Consider the following 21,247-nt stretch of genomic DNA (forward strand, 5'->3'; position numbering starts at 1 on the left):
GCTATTCCACTGCCCTGAATATATAATTCAACCTGTTGTGAAATCACTTAGGGTGTATATAAATTAAAAAAATAATATTTAACCCAAATGGTCAAAATAAACTTGAGATTAACGCCACACAATCACTGACAGAGTCCTAAAATATTGGATTTCTATGTGGGCAGATATACTTTAAAATTACTACTTTCATTAATCTACAGTTTCAAGGTTCTAAGTAGCCATTTAAACACACAATGTGGATAAGACGTCTGACTAAAATATTGACACATTGGTGTACACTTTGTTACTGATTCCCCCTAATCTTACCATTATTACAAAGTAGCAACTCTAATAATCTTATCCTGAGGGTAAATTTATGAACCCTCAATACTAGGATTATCCAGATATTTCTGACGATCTTAACTTGGGGGATTTAAGTTATTTAATAAAGTATACACTAAGCACTCTCCCACATACATCACAAAGGTTTTTTCAACAAGTTGGATTTTAGCCTCAAAATCTAACCAGAAGTTTAAGTGTTTTTAGCATTAGTGTGTGCGGGCAGCCAACCAGATATCTACCTGCCTACAGCTGTCTTTTTATAAGTTTAATATTAAAAGTTTTATATTTTTATTTCAACTAGTCTTTTTCTCATATTTTTTTGTGTTGAGACATATCCTTTTTTGGCATCCTACTCTAGGGATGCTTCTTAGATATATTTGACATTACATGCCTATACACAACAATTCGGGTTAGCCTAATAAGTACATTTCTTCTTCTTAACAAGGCTCCTGGGTGGAAAATTATACCTCCTAGCTATACTCTATTGTATATTAAAAAAGATATCTCTGGACACCCGAAAGAGGGAATCCCTCTCTTGGTGGATCCGTCCGGGACAACTGTCCCAGCGGACATCCTTCCTGGGAGATTGTGACCACGGACGCAAGTCTATCAGGATAGGGAGCTGTTTGGGATGCCAGAAAGGCACAGGGGGGCAGGTGGACTCTAGAGGAGTCGTCTACCAATCAATATTCTGCAACTCCAGGCGATATTCAACGCTCTGAGGGCTTAGCCCCTCCTGGGGTCGTTCCAGTCGGACAACATTACCTCTGTGGCTTACATAAACCATCAGGGTGGAATGAGATGCTCCCTAGCCATAAGGGAAGTATGAGATGCTCTCTAGCCATAAGGGAAGTATATCGGATTCTGGAATGGGCAGAGAACCACAATTGTTCGCTCTCAGCGATCCACATTCCGGGTGTGGACAACTGGGAAGAGGTTTTTCTCAGCAGACAATCGTTTCATCCAGGGGAATGGTCTCTCCATCCTGAGGAGTTTGAGGAGATCTGCATCAGATGGGGGGTGCCGGAGATAGACCTCATGGTGTCCAGACTCGACTTCAAGCTACCCAGATACAGGTCGAGGTCCAGGGATCCCCAGGCAGAGCTGATAGATGCCTTAGCAGTGCCCTGGGAGTTCAAACTACTTTACATTTTTCCACCGTTGCCACTTCTACCTCGTGTAGTGGCCCGCATCAAGCAGGAGCAAGCTTTGGCTATTCTGATCACTGTTGTGGCCGTGGAGGATGTGGTTTGCGGATCTGGTGGGGATGTCGTCATCTCCTCCATGGAGCTTACCCTGTTGCAGAGATTTGCAGGTTTAGGGTCCATTTCTACACCAAAATCTTGATTATCTGAGGCTGACTGCTTTTCAGATAGTGATTGATACTCTCATTCAGGCCAGGAAGCCGGTCACTTGGTTCATCTATCATAAGGTGTTTAGGACCTACTTGTCCTGGTGTGAGGAATGTGGATACCTTTGGCACAAGGTTAGGGTATCCAGGATTCTGGCCTTTCTCCAGGATGGACTGGATAAGAGTTTTGCTGCCAGTTCCTTAAAGAGTCAGATTTCGGCCTTATCTGTACTGTTGCACAAGAAGCTAGCGGAGCGTCCTGATATTCAGTCCTTTGTTCAGGCTCTGTCTAGGATCAGACCTGTCTTTCGGAATTCTGCTCCTCCTTGGAGCTTAAATTTTGGTTCTTAAGATTTTGCAGAGGGCGCTGTTTGCTATGCATGTGCTTGACATTAAACTTCTTTTCTGGAAAGTCCTATTCCTACTGGCTATTGCATTGGCTCGCAGAGTCTGCGTTGGTGGCCTTGCAATGTGAGCCTCCTTACCTGGTTTTTCATGCTGATAAGGCTGTTCTTCACACTGGATTGGGTTTCTTCCCAAAATCGTGTCGAATTGTAACATCAATCAGGAAATAGTAGTAGTTCCTTATGTCCTAACCCTTCTTCATCAAAGGAATGGTTGCTTCATAATTTGGACGTGGTTCGGGCCTTGAAGTTTTATCTTCAGGCCACAAAGGAATTCAGACAGACTTAGTCTTTATTTGTTGTGTATTCAGGGAAGCGCAGGAGGCAGAGGTCCTTTTCCACTTCACTGTCTTTTTGGTTGAAGAGCATTATGCGTCTGGCCTATGAGACAGCGGGACATGCCTCAGAGGATTACAGCTCACTCAACTAGGGCTGTGGCCTCTTCTTGGGCCTTTAAGAACGAGGCTTCGATGGAGCAGATTTGTAAGGCGGCGACTTGGTCTTCCTTAAATACTTTTGCAAAGTTTTACAAATTTGATGTTTTTGCTTCGGCGGAAGCGGCTTTTGCGAGAGGTTCTGCAGGCTGTGGTGCCCTCTGTTTAGGGTCCGCCTCCTTTTACCCTCCAGTTCTTTTCATTCAGTATCCTCTAGAGCTTGGGTATTTGTTCCCACAAGTAATAAATAAAGCAGTGGACTCTCCTCCCTTTAAGATGGAAAAAATAAATTATGCTTACCTGATAATTTCATTTCCATCTGTGGGAGAAGAGTCCACTGCTCCCGCCCATTTATCCGGTGGGGGACCTAAATTTAATTTTATTCTTCTGGCACCATTTATACCCTGATATTTCTCCTACTGTTCCTTGTTCTCTCGGCAGAATGACTGGGGGATGAGGGGAGTGGGGGAGGCATTTAAGCCTTTGGCTGGGGTGTCTTTGCCTCTTCCTGGTGGCCAGATTCTTAATTCCCACAAGTAATGAATGAAGCAGTGGACTCTCCTCTCACAGATGGAAATGAAATTATCAGGTAAGCATAATTTGTTTCTCCAACATAGGTGTGTCCGGTCCACGGCGTCATCCTTACTTGTGGGATATTCTCCTCCCCAACAGGAAATGGCAAAGAGCCCAGCAAAGCTGGTCACATGATCCCTCCTAGGCTCCGCCTTCCCCAGTCATTCTCTTTGCCGTTGTACAGGCAACATCTCCACGGAGATGGCTTAGAGTTTTTTGGTGTTTAACTGTAGTTTTTATCATTCAATCAAGAGTTTGTTATTTTAAAATAGTGCTGGTATGTACTATTTACTCTGAAACAGAAAAGAGATGAAGATTTCTGTTTGTAAGAGGAAAATGATTTTAGCAACCGTTACTAAAATCGATGGCTGTTTCCACACAGGACTGTTGAGAGGAATTAACTTCAGTTGGGGGAAACAGTGAGCAGACTTTTGCTGCTTGAGGTATGACACATTTCTAACAAGACGATGTAATGCTGGAAGCTGTCATTTTCCCTATGGGATCCGGTAAGCCATTTTTATTACATAAGAAAAAAAGGGCTTCACAAGGGCTTTTAAGACTGTAGACATTTTCTGGGCTAAAACGATTGATATATAAGCATATTTTAATACTTCATAGCTTTGAGGAATTATTTTATTCTTGGGAATTAGCTAAAATAACCGGCAGGCACTGTATTGGACACCTTATTTGCTAGGGGCTTTCCCTAATCATAGGCAGAGCCTCATTTTCGCGCCTCTATTGCGCACTTGTTTTTGGGAAGCATGACATGCAGATGCATGTGTGAGGAGCTCTGATACATAGAAAAGACTTTCTGAAGGCGTCATTTGGTATCGTATTCCCCTTTGGGCTTGGTTGGGTCTCAGCAAAGCAGATACCAGGGACTGTAAAGGGGTTAAATATAAAAACGGCTCCGGTTATTTTAAGAGTTAAAGCTTTCAAATTTGGTGTGCAATACTTTTAAGGCTTTAAGACACTGTGGTGAAATTTTGGTGAATTTTGAACAATTCCTTCATACTTTTTCACATTTGCAGTAATAAAGTGTGTTCAGTTTAAAATTTAAAGTGACAGTAACGGTTTTATTTTAAAACGTTTTTTTGTACTTTGTTATCAAGTTTATGCCTGTTTAACATGTCTGAACTACCAGATAGACTGTGTTCTGTATGTGGGGAAGCCAAGGTTCCTTCTCATTTAAATAGATGTGATTTATGTGACACAAAATTTAGAGAAAATGATGCCCAAGATGATTCCTCAAGTGAGGGGAGTAAGCATGGTACTGCATCATCCCCTCCTTCGTCTACACCAGTCTTGCCCACACAGGAGGCCCCTAGTACATCTAGTGCGCCAATACTCCTTACTATGCAACAATTAACGGCTGTAATGGATAATTCTATCAAAAACATTTTAGCCAAAATGCCCACTTATCAGCGAAAGCGCGACTGCTCTGTTTTAGAAAATACTGAAGAGCATGAGGACGCTGATGATATTGGTTCTGAAGTGCCCCTACACCAGTCTGAGGGGGCTAGGGAGGTTTTGTCTGAGGGAGAAATTTCAGATTCAGGGAAAATTTCTCAACAAGCTGAACCTGATGTAATTACATTCAAATTTAAATTGGAACATCTCCGCGCCCTGCTTAAGGAGGTGTTATCTACTCTGGATGATTGTAAGAATTTGGTCATTCCAGAGAAATTATGTAAAATGGACAAGTTCCTAGAGGTCCCGGGGCCCCCCGAAGCTTTTCCTATACCCAAGCGGGTGGCGGACATTGTAAACAAAGAATGGGAAAGGCCCGGCATACCTTTCGTCCCTCCCCCTATATTTAAGAAATTGTTTCCTATGGTCGACCCCAGAAAGGACTTATGGCAGACAGTCCCCAAGGTCGAGGGGGGCGGTTTCTACTCTAAACAAACGCACCACTATACCCATAGAAGATAGTTGTGCTTTCAAAGATCCTATGGATAAAAAATTAGAGGGTTTGCTTAAAAAGATGTTTGTTCAGCAAGGTTACCTTCTACAACCAATTTCATGCATTGTTCCTGTCACTACAGCAGCGTGTTTCTGGTTCGATGAACTAGAAAAGGCGCTCAATAAAGATTCTTCTTATGAGGAAATTTTGGACAGAATTCATGCTCTCAAATTGGCTAACTCTTTCACCCTAGACGCCACTTTGCAATTGGCTAGATTAGCGGCGAAAAATTCTGGGCTTGCTATTGTGGCGCGCAGAGCGCTTTGGCTAAAATCTTGGTCAGCGGATGCGTCTTCCAAGAACAAATTGCTTAACATTCCTTTCAAGGGGAAAACGCTGTTTGGCCCTGACTTGAAAGAGATTATTTCTGATATCACTGGGGGTAAGGGCCACGCCCTTCCTCAGGATAGGTCTTTCAAGGCCAAAAATAAACCTAATTTTCGTCCCTTTCACAGAAACGGACCAGCCCCAAGTGCTACGTCCTCTAAGCAAGAGGGTAATACTTCTCAAGCCAAGCCAGCCTGGAGGCCAATGCAAGGCTGGAACAAAGGTAAGCAGGCCAAGAAACCTGCCACTGCTACCAAGACAGCATGAGATGTTGGCCCCCGATCCGGGACCGGATCTGGTGGGGGGCAGACTCTCTCTCTTCGCTCAGGCTTGGGCAAGAGATGTTCTGGATCCTTGGGCGCTAGAAATAGTCTCCCAAGGTTATCTTCTGGAATTCAAGGGGCTTCCCCCAAGGGGGAGGTTCCACAGGTCTCAATTGTCTTCAGACCACATAAAAAAAACAGGCATTCTTACATTGTGTAGAAGACCTGTTAAAAATGGGAGTGATTCATCCTGTTCCATTAGGAGAACAAGGGATGGGGTTCTACTCCAATCTGTTTGTAGTTCCCAAAAAAGAGGGAACATTCAGACCAATCTTAGATCTCAAGATCCTAAACAAGTTTCTCGAGGTTCCATCGTTCAAAATGGAAACCATTCGAACAATTCTTCCTTCCATCCAGGAAGGTCAATTCATGACCACGGTGGATTTAAAGGATGCGTATCTACATATTCCTATCCACAAGGAACATCATCGGTTCCTAAGGTTCGCATTTCTGGACAAGCATTACCAGTTTGTGGCACTTCCGTTCGGATTAGCCACTGCTCCAAGAATTTTCACAAAGGTACTAGGGTCCCTTCTAGCGGTTCTAAGACCGAGGGGCATTGCAGTAGTTCCTTACTTGGACGACATTGTCCTGGCCTTTCTCAGATCTCACGGGTGGAAAGTGAACGTAGAAAAAAGTTCTCTATCTCCGTCAACAAGGGTTCCCTTCTTGGGAACAATAATAGACTCCTTAGAAATGAGGATTTTTCTGACAGAGGCCAGAAAATCAAAACTTCTAAACTCTTGTCTAATACTTCATTCTGTTCCTCTTCCTTCCATAGCGCAGTGCATGGAAGTAATAGGTTTGATGGTAGCGGCAATGGACATAGTTCCTTTTGCGCGAATTCATCTAAGACCATTACAACTGTGCATGCTCAGTCAGTGGAATGGGGATTATACAGACTTGTCTCCGACGATACAAGTAGATCAGAGGACCAGAGATTCACTCCGTTGGTGGCTGTCCCTGGACAACCTGTCACAGGGGATGAGCTTCCGCAGACCAGAGTGGGTCATTGTCACGACCGACGCCAGTCTGGTGGGTTGGGGCGCGGTCTGGGGACCCCTGAAAGCTCAGGGTCTTTGGTTTCGGGAAGAATCTCTTCTCCCGATAAATATTCTGGAACTGAGAGCGATATTCAATGCTCTCAAGGCTTGGCCTCAACTAGCAAAGGCCAAATTCATACGGTTTCAATCAGACATGACGACTGTTGCGTACATCAACCATCAGGGGGGAACAAGGAGTTCCCTGGCGATGGAAGAAGTGACCAAAATCATTCAATGGGCGGAGACTCACTCCTGCCACTTGTCTGCAATCCACATCCCAGGAGTGGAAAATTGGGAAGCGGATTTTCTGAGTCGTCAGACATTTCATCCGGGGGAGTGGGAACTCCATCCGGAAATCTTTGCCCAAATCACTCAGTTGTGGGGCATTCCAGACATGGATCTGATGGCCTCTCGTCAGAACTTCAAGGTTCCTTGCTACGGGTCCAGATCCAGGGATCCCAAGGCGACTCTAGTAGATGCACTAGTAGCACCTTGGACCTTCAAACTAGCTTATGTATTCCCGCCGTTTCCTCTCATCCCCAGGCTGGTAGCCAGGATCAATCAGGAGAGGGCATCGGTGATCTTGATAGCTCCTGCGTGGCCACGCAGGACTTGGTATGCAGACCTGGTGAATGTCATCGGCTCCACCATGGAAGCTACCTTTGAGACGGGACCTTCTTGTTCAAGGTCCGTTCGAACATCCGAATCTGGTCTCACTCCAACTGACTGCTTGGAGATTGAACGCTTGATCTTATCAAAGCGAGGGTTCTCAGATTCTGTCATTGATACTCTTGTTCAGGCCAGAAAGCTTGTGACTAGAAAAATCTACCACAAAATATGGAAAAAATATATCTGTTGGTGTGAATCTAAAGGATTCCCTTGGGACAAGATAAAAATTCCTAAGATTCTATCCTTTCTTCAAGAAGGTTTGGAGAAAGGATTATCTGCAAGTTCTTTGAAGGGACAGATTTCTGCCTTGTCTGTGTTACTTCACAAAAAGCTGGCAGCTGTGCCAGATGTTCAAGCCTTTGTTCATGCTCTGGTTAGAATCAAGCCTGTTTACAAACCTTTGACTCCTCCTTGGAGTCTCAATTTAGTTCTTTCAGTTCTTCAGGGGGTTCCGTTTGAACCCTTACATTCCGTTGATATTAAGTTATTATCTTGGAAAGTTTTGTTTTTGATTGCAATTTCTTCTGCTAGAAGAGTTTCAGAATTATCTGCTCTGCAGTGTTCTCCTCCTTATCTGGTGTTCCATGCAGATAAGGTGGTTCTGCGTACTAAACCTGGTTTTCTTCCGAAAGTTGTTTCTAACAAAAACATTAACCAGGATATAGTCGTGCCTTCTTTGTGTCCGAATCCAGTTTCAAAGAAGGAACGTTTGTTGCACAATTTGGACGTAGTTCGTGCTCTAAAATTCTATTTAGATGCTACAAAGGATTTTAGACAAACATCTTCCTTGTTTGTTGTTTATTCTGGTAAAAGGAGAGGTCAAAAAGCAACTTCTACCTCTCTCTCTTTTTGGCTTAAAAGCATCATCAGATTGGCTTACGAGACTGCCGGACGGCAGCCTCCTGAAAGAATCACAGCTCATTCCACTAGGGCTGTGGCTTCCACATGGGCCTTCAAGAACGAGGCTTCTGTGGATCAGATATGTAAGGCAGCGACTTGGTCTTCACTGCACACTTTTACTAAATTTTACAAATTTGATACTTTTGCTTCTTCTGAGGCTATTTTTGGGAGAAAGGTTTTGCAAGCCGTGGTGCCTTCCATCTAGGTGACCTGATTTGCTCCCTCCCTTCATCCGTGTCCTAAAGCTTTGGTATTGGTTCCCACAAGTAAGGATGACGCCGTGGACCGGACACACCTATGTTGGAGAAAACAGAATTTATGTTTACCTGATAAATTACTTTCTCCAACGGTGTGTCCGGTCCACGGCCCGCCCTGGTTTTTTTAATCAGGTCTGATAATTTATTTTCTTTAACTACAGTCACCACGGTATCATATGATTTCTCCTATGCAAATATTCCTCCTTTACGTCGGTCGAATGACTGGGGAAGGCGGAGCCTAGGAGGGATCATGTGACCAGCTTTGCTGGGCTCTTTGCCATTTCCTGTTGGGGAGGAGAATATCCCACAAGTAAGGATGACGCCGTGGACCGGACACACCGTTGGAGAAAGTAATTTATCAGGTAAACATAAATTCTGTTTTTTCTACATATTTAGATCAACTTGTATTTTTCCTGGGGTATTCTCCCATGGGTAGTATGTGTGGAAGCTTGTTACTCTGTCCTTCAGAGTTTCAAAACAAATCCTGAAAATCATAAAATTTGTTATTGTGGGACCAATTTTAAGAATCCAAAATATATTAAATAAGGTAGCTCTTTAAATACCCTTTAAAGGGAAAATGCCCTTTTTGTACTCAAAAAGGATAAGACACAATTATAGGTCATGGGTGGGGGTAACCGACTTAGGGCTTGAGAACTGTTTATCCAATTTAGGAGTCAGATAAAGATGTGTACGTTTTGTATATATTTGTATGTAAAATAACATAAAATATGGCTGGGTTAGGATTTTGATGCACTGTCATAGAAGATCCACAGTGGTAATTCAATGCAGATTATTCAGCTTCCGTTTGCAGAGCATCACATCGCTTCTCTGCTTGAGACATATTTTCATGACTTCAGGTGATGTTGCTTCTTTCTGCTCTATTACAATTGGACATTTTAGGCATTTGCCATCTTACAACACATTAGAATGCCACGTGAATCATTGTTGCATATCTCTGATCCCATATGTACTACGTTAAGCAGATGGTGCTATTTGCAGGACCATGATTATTTAAGGTAAATCTGTCTTCAAGTTGCTTAGATACAGTAGTGTTTAAGCCTAGAGTTCACAAAGATGAATGAGCCATCTGCTGACCATTATAGATGTGGAAACCTGATTTCCACAGTCTTCATCCGCTTTCTGACACGTGCACCTATGCTTTCTTTCTAATGCTGTTTAGTCTAATTCACTTTAACTAGCTATGTTTTATGAACTGCCAGAAAGGGATGTTGCATTAATATGCATGGGGGTTGATATTAAGGGGTTAAGGCATATTAAAGTTAGGTATTTTTTTAAAACAAAATATTACACACATACATATACTCCTTTTTAGTTTAAGTTTATCTTTTCCCTACAATGAAAATAGTACACACCATAAAGTAGCAATCATACACAGACAGAACTCATATTCTAGTGGGCTCTAGGAGAACTTTTGCTTTATGGAAAGAGACCAGTGATCCTCTGCCCGCAACTCCTGCTTTTATTAGCAGATCGATGAACCATCCAGCTTCCTCCAATCGTTTTGTTGCCGCACGAGCTGGACGGTTCATCGATCTGCTAATAAAAGCAGGAGTTGCGGGCAGAGGATCACTGGTCTCTTTCCATAAAGCAAAAGTTTGCACACAATGCATTAGGGGAAACAAATCACAGTACACTGTGTCCTTTTTTTTTTATTATTATTATTATTATAACCAACAAAGGGTACAATCATATACAATGTATCATCATCACACCTTGCAGGGTGATTTAAAAGACAGAAATAACAGGACAATAAAGAGGCAACATACATTGGCATGTATATCAATACACAGAGCTCAATGAAACTTTGATTTTGAGAGTCTTCAAAGGGTTAATGAGTATTCCAGCAGATATGCGCTTATACCACAATGTTGGGATTTTGTGTGTTAATAAACTAACTCAATTTATATAATCTCAACATAAAATAAAATTAATATTAAAATTTAAACAACTTTAGGAAAACATTACAGCAATAGGATAGCTCAGAGCAGATCATAGGTTCTACCGTTATGGGAAGGGTTAAAGTAGGGCATGAAAGCCAAACATTTTGTTTCATGATTCAGATAAAGAATACATTTTTAAACAACTTTCTAGTTTACTTCTATTTAATTTGCTTCCTTCTCTTGTTATCCTTTTGCTGACAGGTTTATCTAGGCAAGCTCAGGTGCAGCAGAGAACCTAGGTTCTAGCTGTTGATTGGTGGCTGCATTTATATATCGATTGTGATTGGCTTACCCATGTGTTCATGTGCTCCTTCAACAAATGATACCAAGAGAATGAAACATTAGATGATAAAGTAAATTAGAAAGTTGTTTAAAATTGTATTATCTATCTGAATCATGAAAGAAAAAGTTTGGGTTTCATGTCCCTTTAACGAGAATAACTATTTGAATAAGCTGGAAGTACATCCAAGATGAATATATTATAATAAAGGGGAGTTACAGCTACCAGTGTGAGATATTACAGCTTACTTAAGTAAGATATCTTACATTGGCTTTTGTAAAGTTGCAATCTTGTTCAACTGTAGTAAGAAGAGTTGTAATTGCATGGAAATAAACTATATCACTGGCAGTTTGGATAATGTTAGTATTCCTGCCATTCCTCTCAATGACCAATATAGATATATGAGGGGCAATGAGCATTGTGTACCTGGCAGTGAAATAAAAAGGTGCTGTGGATTTAAACAAGTTGCATTGCACATTCCCACACATCAGAGCAAGAAACAGTTTGGCAGGGCATAGTTAGTATGGGTTACTACTACTATTATTTTGCATCTTATCTTGGAGTTTAATTAAATATGGAAAATAAAATCATCAGTGCTAAGTTGCAGCAAGTCAAGTACCATACCATGTGATAAACAATTAACTTTTACTATTCGTTGATATAGACACTGGCATAAATTACCAATTTGGAAAGGGTGTACTGTTTCCATTGTGCATAAAATATGTGAGGATACATTATCCGTGACGGCATCTTACGTTCAGATTTTTATACAATGTGGAGTTGAAAAGGATTTTACTTGAAGCAATTTGAAAATTTAAAATTTCAAGGTCCAGACAACCTTTTGCATTACTGTGCGTTTTCCTTTATAGGAATTTAAAGCTTTTTCCCTTCAAAAACTAGATTTGACATGGTTATCTTTTATTCTGTGAAATATGTTTATAAAAGTGTAAGCAGAAATATGGCTTTTGTAGTTTGGCATTGTTGTATAGTTCTGTGATGTACTTAAAACTAAATTTAGATACCCACGTCTATAACAAACCGGCATAATCGGTATTAATCGCATAGTATAACATGGAAACAGAAGAAGACAACCACAAAAAACAACAAAAAAACAAAACAAACAAAGTGAAGAAACTATCACGTTAAGGGCCATGATACCCAAATGTTAAAACACTTGAAAGTGATGCAGCATAATTGTAAAAAGCTGACTAGAAATATCACCTGAACATCTCTATGTAAAAAAAGAGATATTTTACCTCAAAATGTCCTAAGTATGCACACCCCAATGTAAAGGACTTTCAGTAGTAAATCAGTATGTCTGTCCCGGGACAGGCAAGGGAGTGAGACTCGTGCACACTCATGTTATTTCCCTATTCAGTTTAAGGAAGTTTACTATGAAATCTCATGGGAGTTAAAGGGACAGTATACACTCATTTTCATATAACTGCATGTAATAGACACTACTATAAAGAATAAGATGCACAGATACTGATATATAAAAATCCAGTATAAAACTGTTTAAAAACGTACTTAGAAGCTCTCAGTTTAGCTCTGTTGAAAAGGCAGCTGGAAAGCCCACTGCAAGTGGGAAATAAGACACTCCCCCCCTCCCCCTTCTTTTGCATATGAAAAGACCCTTTACAAAAACAGGAGCAAGCTGGAGTAGGTATCTGACGGTATTCTCATAAAACTTTGGGGCTTGGTTAGGAGTCTGAAAATCAGAGCAATGTTATTTAAAAATAAGCAAAACTATACATTTAAAAAAAAAAAATCTTTATTGGCTATATAAATAGATCTACAAAACATTTATGCAAATAAAAAATGTGTATAATGTCCCTTTAAGTGAAATCTCATGAGATCACAGTATAAGAGTTCATTATCTCAGCACTGTTGATGCCGATTGCTGTTCATTTCTTGCGTTTTTTGTTTTTGTTTGTTTTAAACCTGGAGCTGGACAGCAGCTGAAGTATAGCTTTTTACACAGGACTTACTCTGGTGAGCTGAGGAGACTGTGAGGTAAAATATCTTCCTTTTTTACATAGAGATTCTCAGGTGATATTTTCCTGTCAGCTTTTTACAGTTATGCTGCATTAGTTTCAAGTGATTGAGCATATGAGTATTATGTCCCTTTTAACGATAAAGATTGAACACATGCAGGATCTCGAAAAGTACTAATTGGAGAGACCTGCTATACCCGCATCAGATACTATAATTAGTGGTGGACTGAAGAGAGGTAGTTTGAGGCATTAGAGTGGATAGCAATCCACAGCACAAGTACATGTGTTAATAGTTCAGCCGACTCCGGTAGGTAAGCTAAACTTGTTGTGCCTGGAGTTCCATTCAATATGAGTAGGAAGGTTATAATTCAGCCGACACCCATAGCTAAACGAGTCTTACACTGCTTCCACCAGCAAAGTAACTTATGGGAACGGCAACAAAATGGTGTTTGCGTCCTGCTTCCTCTTTTCCGTGAGTCCCATATTCCCATTGACAATCATGTCAGATCTAGGACTGATGACCAATTGTATAGTGATCATGCATGTCTCCCGCATGTAATGGTGCGCATACACTGCAAGCCCAAAAAATGTTTTGCCACCACTGTGGGACTAGAGGTGTTGTAGGCAGCCTTCACTTCCCATCTTGGTCCGAGATCCATGACAGGTGCTGGGGTAGTCTCCAGAGGAAACAGTGAAGGTATCAATGAGCCCTTCTTTAGATCTAAAAGTTATTCTGTAGTAGGTTCTGACATGGTCAGGCATCAGGGAGTTTCTCTGTCCTCCGAAATCACTGTAGCTTCTCTTTTTAATGAGGGAGTTAGTCGTGAAGATGCTGTCCGTCTCCCATGCATAGGATGTGGTAATGCATGCCATGTTCTGCAGGGTAGGGTCACGTCGATTTGGAAACTGAGTTTTTTTGGTCGGGAGGGCTGCTCCTCTAAATTTACTAAGGTGCATAGGTCCATGCAGGACGATAAGCCGGTCTAGCCTAGGCAGGAGTACGGCCCTTATTTCAGTTACAATGTGGGAGTTAGTGCATGGTTCATTAATCTTGAGTAATTCCATTGCTGAGGTGAAGTGTAACTATATACAACATGGCGGTAGAAAACACGCCACCATGCCAGACAGCTTTTTCAGTTTAACTTGCTTCTCGGTGGCCATGGGGTGGTTTACATTGATCCAGGAGGGTTCCCGGGCACTGATATTGCCAAGGGATATGAGGATGGCGGAATATATAGCCACTTTTTGTTTTAAGCTGCACGGAGCCTCAAGAATTAGTGGCCATCTTGGATCAACCACCCACCGGAAGTCCACACTGTCCCTTTTTAAAGAAACATTAAACCTAAAAATGCAAAAAAAACAACTGCACTAAGTAGTTTTAGGGCTTTAAAGTTGCGTGTGTGGGGTGTTAGAATAAAATCGGCACTGAAAAGTGGCTTAACATTGCAGTCTATGGGAACTGTGTGTTCCCAATAAATATGTTATTACTGCGCTATTTACCCGCTTCGCTGCACTTAGATTCTGATGCTGACAGCATCAGAACGAGGCTCCCATTGGAGCCTATGGAAGCGCTCTCTTGTGAGCGCAATGCTTCCTAGCAATGCGAATGCAAGCTCGCTTTCGAATTGCGCTTTACTTGTAATACTAGCGCACATTCACATGCACTGGTATTACTCAGTGGAGCGCTAATTGCAATATTTAGCGCTCCACTTGTAACCTAGCCCTTAGTGTTATTTGTCAAGCTCAGACCTATTGGCACATCCATCTAAGTACCAACATGGGGCTAATTACTTGTAAATAAATAGGAGGGCCCACTCTTTAAATTAAAGTAACTGTGATTGGCTGATGTCTGTCACATGGTACAGGGGGCTGGCAATTACCAGAAAAAAAATCTACTGCCTTTTGTGACATTCAGAGTAAGTATTATTATATTTTTTGTATGTAATTATGCAATTCTACTGTATATAGTGCTCCTTTACGGAGCTACACTCATCTGGTTAGCAAGTGATTAGCACTGCATTAGCAATCGCCAGGTCCGTAAGCATATGGAACATAATAATGGAGGTTTGTTATTCCCTCTTTTCTCCTGCAAAATACATAGAAAGATATGAGGTCCCATATTTGAAACCGGCCATCATCCTCTCTAAGTGTTTTCAGATCTACAAGGCTGCCAGGTGATTGTCATGACAATAAATACATAGAGGTCTGGCACCTCTGAAGAAGCACTCATAACCCTTACCATGTGTTACAGCTAACCACTCCAGGCAAGCCCATGACTTAGTTCAGTGGGTGCAAGGGTTAACAAGTCTTAAGTCTGTACTAGACCCAGAAAAATCCCTTAATTCCACCCACCCGAATCTGTCTTCTGCGACCACCAGGACTACTATTAGTCTGGGTTTTACCAAATAATTCCCTAACAGATTAAAGTACACACACACACACACAAATCTGTATAAAATCACAATTCTGATATAACTGCCACTTCAGGAAAGTGGTTTAGATATTCAAAAAAAATGTTTATTGTGAACAAAAAATCACAGTGCATTTGTATATAAAAAAAAGTTACACATTGCAAACAAATTACAGTAAAAATAATAAAAGAACAATCTATTAATTTTCCAGTTTAGATTTATCTCCCATGTCAGATTAGAGGAAGACCACTTTCATTTACTCAAATTTTTTGTCTACCATGTAAAATGCATTTTTTAGCAGAGTATTTCTGGCTATATATCAGGCCAGTCCCACTTCAGATTGGGGGACAAAGGATGTAGCCACCCCTTTTTATCATGGACCATAAACCAGCTTCCAAGACCTAATCCAAATTTTAAGAAACATTATAATTTTATACAGGTACAATTAGAAATGATCCATGTTTGCTCAATCACATTGTGACACCATGGGGATAATTTGATACCAGATATAACATCTGTTCTATTTGGTCACACAGTGACCTAATATTAATTAAAATGTATCCTGAGATATCTTCTGAAATGATAGAGATGCAAAGTTGGCGATAGTCTGAAACGGCTTCTTTAGCATGTCAGTCACACAAACACTCCTGTCCAGCCCAGCAGCACTGATCACTCCTTTAGGGTGTAGAGGAAGTATCACATCAGCTTCACAGCACATAACGCTACCACCGCTATTTTTACTTGCCTTGTGGTTATATTTTCACTAGTCCTTAAAGTGAAGGTAAAGTTTATACAATTGGAATATATCGATGTATTCCTTCAACATAGAATATGCTAATCGCTAACTTGATTTTATAAAAAATATATATTTTTCTTTTAATTTTATCTATTTTTCCCTACCGTTCTATCGATAACTCCTCCCAACGTCTATAACCGGATTTGAAGTGCTGTGACTTATAGAGAGGTCCCACCCGCTCTATACGTAACAGCAGAAGTGCGTTCACGATGAGCGTTGTAACTGCGCATGCACGATTCTCAGCATGCCCATCTCCCTTTACCTGTTCTTATGTGTCCTAAGCAACAAGGCCAGCCAATCGCAAGTGTCAGCTGTCTCCTTAGTAACAGCCTAACAAAAACAGTCTCCCAATCCTAAAAATTATAGGACTGATAGTCCGCTCCCTCTGCCTCCCCCACAAACCAGGCTTGTATGAGAGGCGCTTCCCAAGCTGTGCGAAGAGCAGCGTTAACCTCTTAACTGCTGCTGCTGAATACTGTACATGGCTCTCAGTTGGGTAATAGAATGTTTCTAATTTCCTTCATACCGAGCTTCTCAAATCCAAGATTTCATATACATTTTCCATCTGAAAGCAGATCCCACTCGCTCTATATGTAGCAGCAGAAGCGCCTTCAAGAATAAGTGTTGTAACTGTGCGATTCTCGGCTTACCATCACAAATGCGCAGTACATCGAGTAGGCGGATGACGTAGGGTCATGGCCGCCTAACGGCTAGAATATCAACTGGCTGATCTAAAAACGTGACCCTAAAAATAAAAAAAATAAAGGGGTTGATTGTGAAAATCGGGAAAAAAGGGAATTGAAATTACTGGATTTGGGATTACTATTGTAAAAGGTGATGAATTAAATTCCTAATTATTTTCAACAAAGAATTGCATTCTGCATCAGCGTCAAGGTAACTTTACCTTCACTTTAATTGTTTACAGACATTGAAGGTAGGGGACTGGTGGAGCTCTCTTTCTCCAGCCTATTCAGTCTGCAGTACAAATTGCAAAGGGAACATGCCGCCGCTGTTTAGAGTAGTTAAATGCATTTTTGAATGCAAAATGTATGTTTAAAAAATATTTGTTTAAAATCTCAATATTTAATCAAAACATTTTTTTTTTTTTAAATTCCCCCCTTTTTTTTTTCTTCTTCTATACAGCCCTATTTTTCAATTACTTATAATACAAGCAATGTACTGAGTAACGGATACTCTGTTACCAAATACTGACAATGTTACAAGTATATAATGAGTAGGTAGTAATGGATACTGCATTCATGTGCCTCTCCAGTGTTTAAAACAAAACAAAACAAAAAAAGCCCTCAAACAAAATTAAAAATTAGATAAATTAATTCATTAAAATAGGTGAATCTATGTCAAATAAAGTTATGGATCTTGGATTCTTTGAATTTTAAGTCCCTTAAGTTATCATAGATTCACCGCTCGTAATGCGATCTATCTGGTTTTGGAAACTTCTTTTTTACCTTTTTAATCTATATAGTTTGTTATAAGAAGAATGTGAATGAAACATCATTTTAATGAAATGCTTTTTTTTTTTTCTTCTTCTTTTAGCTCCAAAACCTAGGTATCAACCCAGCCAACATTGGCTTCAGCACCCTCACAATGGAGTCTGACAAGTTCATATGTATCCGGGAAAAAGTAGGAGAGCAGGCTCAAGTGGTGATTATTGATATGAATGACCCAAGTAACCCTATTCGCAGGCCCATTTCTGCTGACAATGCTATCATGAATCCGGCCAGCAAAGTAATTGCACTAAAAGGTATGCCACTTGTGTAACAGTATATATTTCCTGTGTGCCTTGCTGAGAACACATTTTTAGATGAAGCAGCGTTTTCAGAATCATTTCCTTGTGTCCTCGAAAAGTGTAATCACCCAGAGCAGTATAAGCCAAGTAAAATTAAAGAGGAATCCCGTTTTGTTCAGTGTTTGTTGTTTAATTTAATACAATTTTGTATTTGAGCTTAGTCTTGCCTGTTTGTAATGTTTTGTCTAACTAGTATCTTTATCACATATAGAATTTGAGATGGAAGGGTCTACTTCTTACAATACTATAAAGATCATAGCATTAAAGGCATAGGGAAGTCCAAATTAAAGTTTGCATGATTCAGATAGAGCATGTTATTTTAAGACACTTCTATTTTAAAATATGCTTCATTCTCTTGGTATCCCTTGTTGTAAAATAGTATGCACATATCCTACTCTAGTGGGAGCTAGCTGCTGATTGGTGCCTGCACACATTTGTCTCTTGTGATTGGCTAACTAGAAGTTTTCCGCTAGCTACCAGTATTGCAATGCTGTTCCTTCAGCAAAGAATAACAAGAGAATGAAGCAAATTTGAAAATAGAAGTAAATTGAAAAGTTGTTTAAAAATGTATGTTCTATCCGAATCATGAAATAAAAATGTGGGTTTTCCTCTCCCTTTGTTATTTGACCACTTCAGAAGTGGACAAAATGCCTTAAACAATGAGTGGCCGAGGCAGGCATAGCTGCATTAACATTCCAATGATAGACAGCCAGCATCATTTAAAAGCCCCTAGCCCTCAAAGTGACTGTGGATTTTGGAGAGTTGGGGGGGGGGGGGGTTGAAAAGGAAAGAAACTGTTTCCTCAAAGTAAAAATTGTGATTTAGAAACCAGAGCAAAAATATTTTGTTTCCAAATAATCATGGTAAATTGTGTAGTGAATGGCTAGGTTTAAAACAAAATATGGATGTAATATATGTTTATGTAAACTTACATTAGAAATTAGGTCCAGCAGTGCTCTCTCAGCCACCCCCAAGGCCACAAAATGCAATTTCCTTACAGCTTGCTTCCAGTGCAGGTTGTGTGCTTGAGACCTAGAGTTAGACCTTCCACGCATACATGCAATAATTCCCCTACCCGGCACAATAATTTTAAGCAGTAGACCACAATGTGTAGGTTATGCGATTCATTGCTTACATTTTTGAGACTGGGATAGTGATAATTCTTTGCATGGTTCAGGGAGACTGGCTCCAGGAGTGGGCTGTAAGGAAATTGACATTTGCTATACCTTTAACCAGCTAATAACATTTTGTTTAATGTATCCTAATCCATTTCCTTTAGAGACTGATGCTTTTGTTATGTTTTATGTAATTTTGGTAAAACATTATGTATCTGCAATTCTGCATGGCATTAAACTCAGTTTTTAAATCCTCCATAAACTGGTAGAGAGGCCCACATTTTTAGAAGTCTGACAAAAAAAATTAAATGTTTATTTCGAAGAGGGGCATGCATTAAAAAAATGTATTCATATATGTTTTAAAATGGGCATCTTTTAGTTGGAACAATTAATAACATTGACATTCAATGAACTGGAAAATTTGATATTGGTATAAAAAGTACGCCTAGCACTGAAATTTTTTTACCTTACGCGTTTCAAAGGAGTTTCGTTATGTTCTTTTTCCTCAGAGGGTGTGTGTGTGCATGTGTGTATATATATATATATATATATATATATATATATATATATATATATATATATATATATATATATATATATATATATTTATATTTAGAATATATTATATTGTATATTATATTATATATTATATTATATTATTTTAAAAAAAAAATTATTTAAAGGTTTACATCCTGTAAATATTATTTTTCTTTTAACTCTTCCAGTCTGTAACATATGGGAGCCTAGGTGGTTCCTTTTATGAACTTTAGTCTCCATATATCTGTTACATATATCTTTATAAATAAAGCTTTCCTTTATGAAAAAGAAAACACTGTAAATATTTGCTATGATTTGCATATTTTTTTTTAAATACTACAGTTTATAGTAATCTAAAAATGTATATATGTAATATATTGTTAAACCGCCTTTTCTTTTTTTGCTTTAACATATTTTGAAAAATTAATTCTGGCATTCAAAAGTTTCTTTAATGTTGCATTACTCTTTTGTTGTCTGTCACATTTTAATGCTTTCTTGTGTGTATGCAGATGGTGAGTTATTTCGATTTAGTCTGTATAAGCTATTGTCCTGTTTCTGAAAAGCACAAGTCACGTTTATATGCATTTTTGTGTTTTAAGAATTCACTATCCACTATTTGCAGTAGGAATACAATTTTAAGTAAGCAACATTTTCTAAAGCAATGTAGTACATTTTAATAAAGGATGAGCTTTTTCAAACAAAAGTTTCCTCTATAAGTGCTTCATAATTTTGTTTTATTTTATATTTAATGTTATCTTTTACAGTTATTTAATTGCAATCACTAAACAATTAACAGGTTATTTAAAGGGACACTGAACCCAAATTTCTTTTGTGATTCAGATAGAGAATGAAATTTTAAGCAACTTTCTAATTTACTCCTATTATCAAATGTTCTTTATTCTCTTGGTATCTTTATTTGAAATGCAAGAATGTAAGTTTAGATGCCGGCCCATTTTCTCCAACATAGGTGTGTCCGGTCCACGGCGTCATCCTTACTTGTGGGATATTCTCTTCCCCAACAGGAAATGGCAAAGAGCCCAGCAAAGCTGGTCACATGATCCCTCCTAGGCTCCGCCTACCCCAGTCATTCTCTTTGCCGTTGTACAGGAACATCTCCACGGAGATGGCTTAGAGTTTTTTAGTGTTTAACTGTAGTTTTTATTATTCAATCAAGAGTTTGTTATTTTAAAATAGTGCTGGTATGTACTATTTACTCAGAAACAGAAAAGAGATGAAGATTTCTGTTTGTATGAGGAAAATGATTTTAGCACCGTAACTAAAATCCATGGCTGTTCCACACAGGACTGTTGAGAGCAATTAACTTCAGTTGGGGGAACAGTGTGCAGTCTCTTACTGCTTGAGGTATGACACATTCTAACAAGACGATTGTAATGCTGGAAGCTGTCATTTTCCCTATGGGATCCGGTAAGCCATGTTTATTAAGATAGTAAATAAGGGCTTCACAAGGGCTTATTAAGACTGTAGACTTTTTCTGGGCTAAATCGATTCATTATTAACACATATTTAGCCTTGAGGAATCATTTATTCCAATTTGGTGTGCAATACTTTTAAGGCTTTAAGACACTGTGGTGAAATTTTGGTGAATTTTGAACAATTCCTTCATACTTTTTCGCAATTGCAATAATAAAGTGTGTTTAGTTTAAAATTTAAAGTGACAGTAATGGTTTTATTTTAAAACGTTTTTTGTGCTTTGTTATCAAGTTTATGCCTGTTTAACATGTCTGAACTACCAGATAGATTGTGTTCTGACTGTGGGG

At 39.6% G+C, this 21,247-nt stretch overlaps 1 protein-coding gene across 4 annotated transcripts in view; it reads left to right on the forward strand.

Annotated features, from left to right (window-relative positions):
• The window catches only part of CLTC (clathrin heavy chain), a 317,188-nt gene that overhangs the window by 116,263 nt on the left and 179,678 nt on the right, over positions 1 to 21,247 (forward strand). For all 4 annotated transcript variants that reach the window (XM_053707324.1, XM_053707322.1, XM_053707325.1 and 1 more), the window contains exon 2: positions 17,565 to 17,772. In XM_053707324.1, the coding sequence (XP_053563299.1) occupies positions 17,565 to 17,772 (208 nt within the window). The remainder of the gene's footprint in view (positions 1 to 17,564; positions 17,773 to 21,247) is intronic.

The sequence above is a fragment of the Bombina bombina genome, chromosome 3, assembly GCF_027579735.1.
Source record: "Bombina bombina isolate aBomBom1 chromosome 3, aBomBom1.pri, whole genome shotgun sequence".
NCBI lineage: Eukaryota > Metazoa > Chordata > Amphibia > Anura > Bombinatoridae > Bombina > Bombina bombina.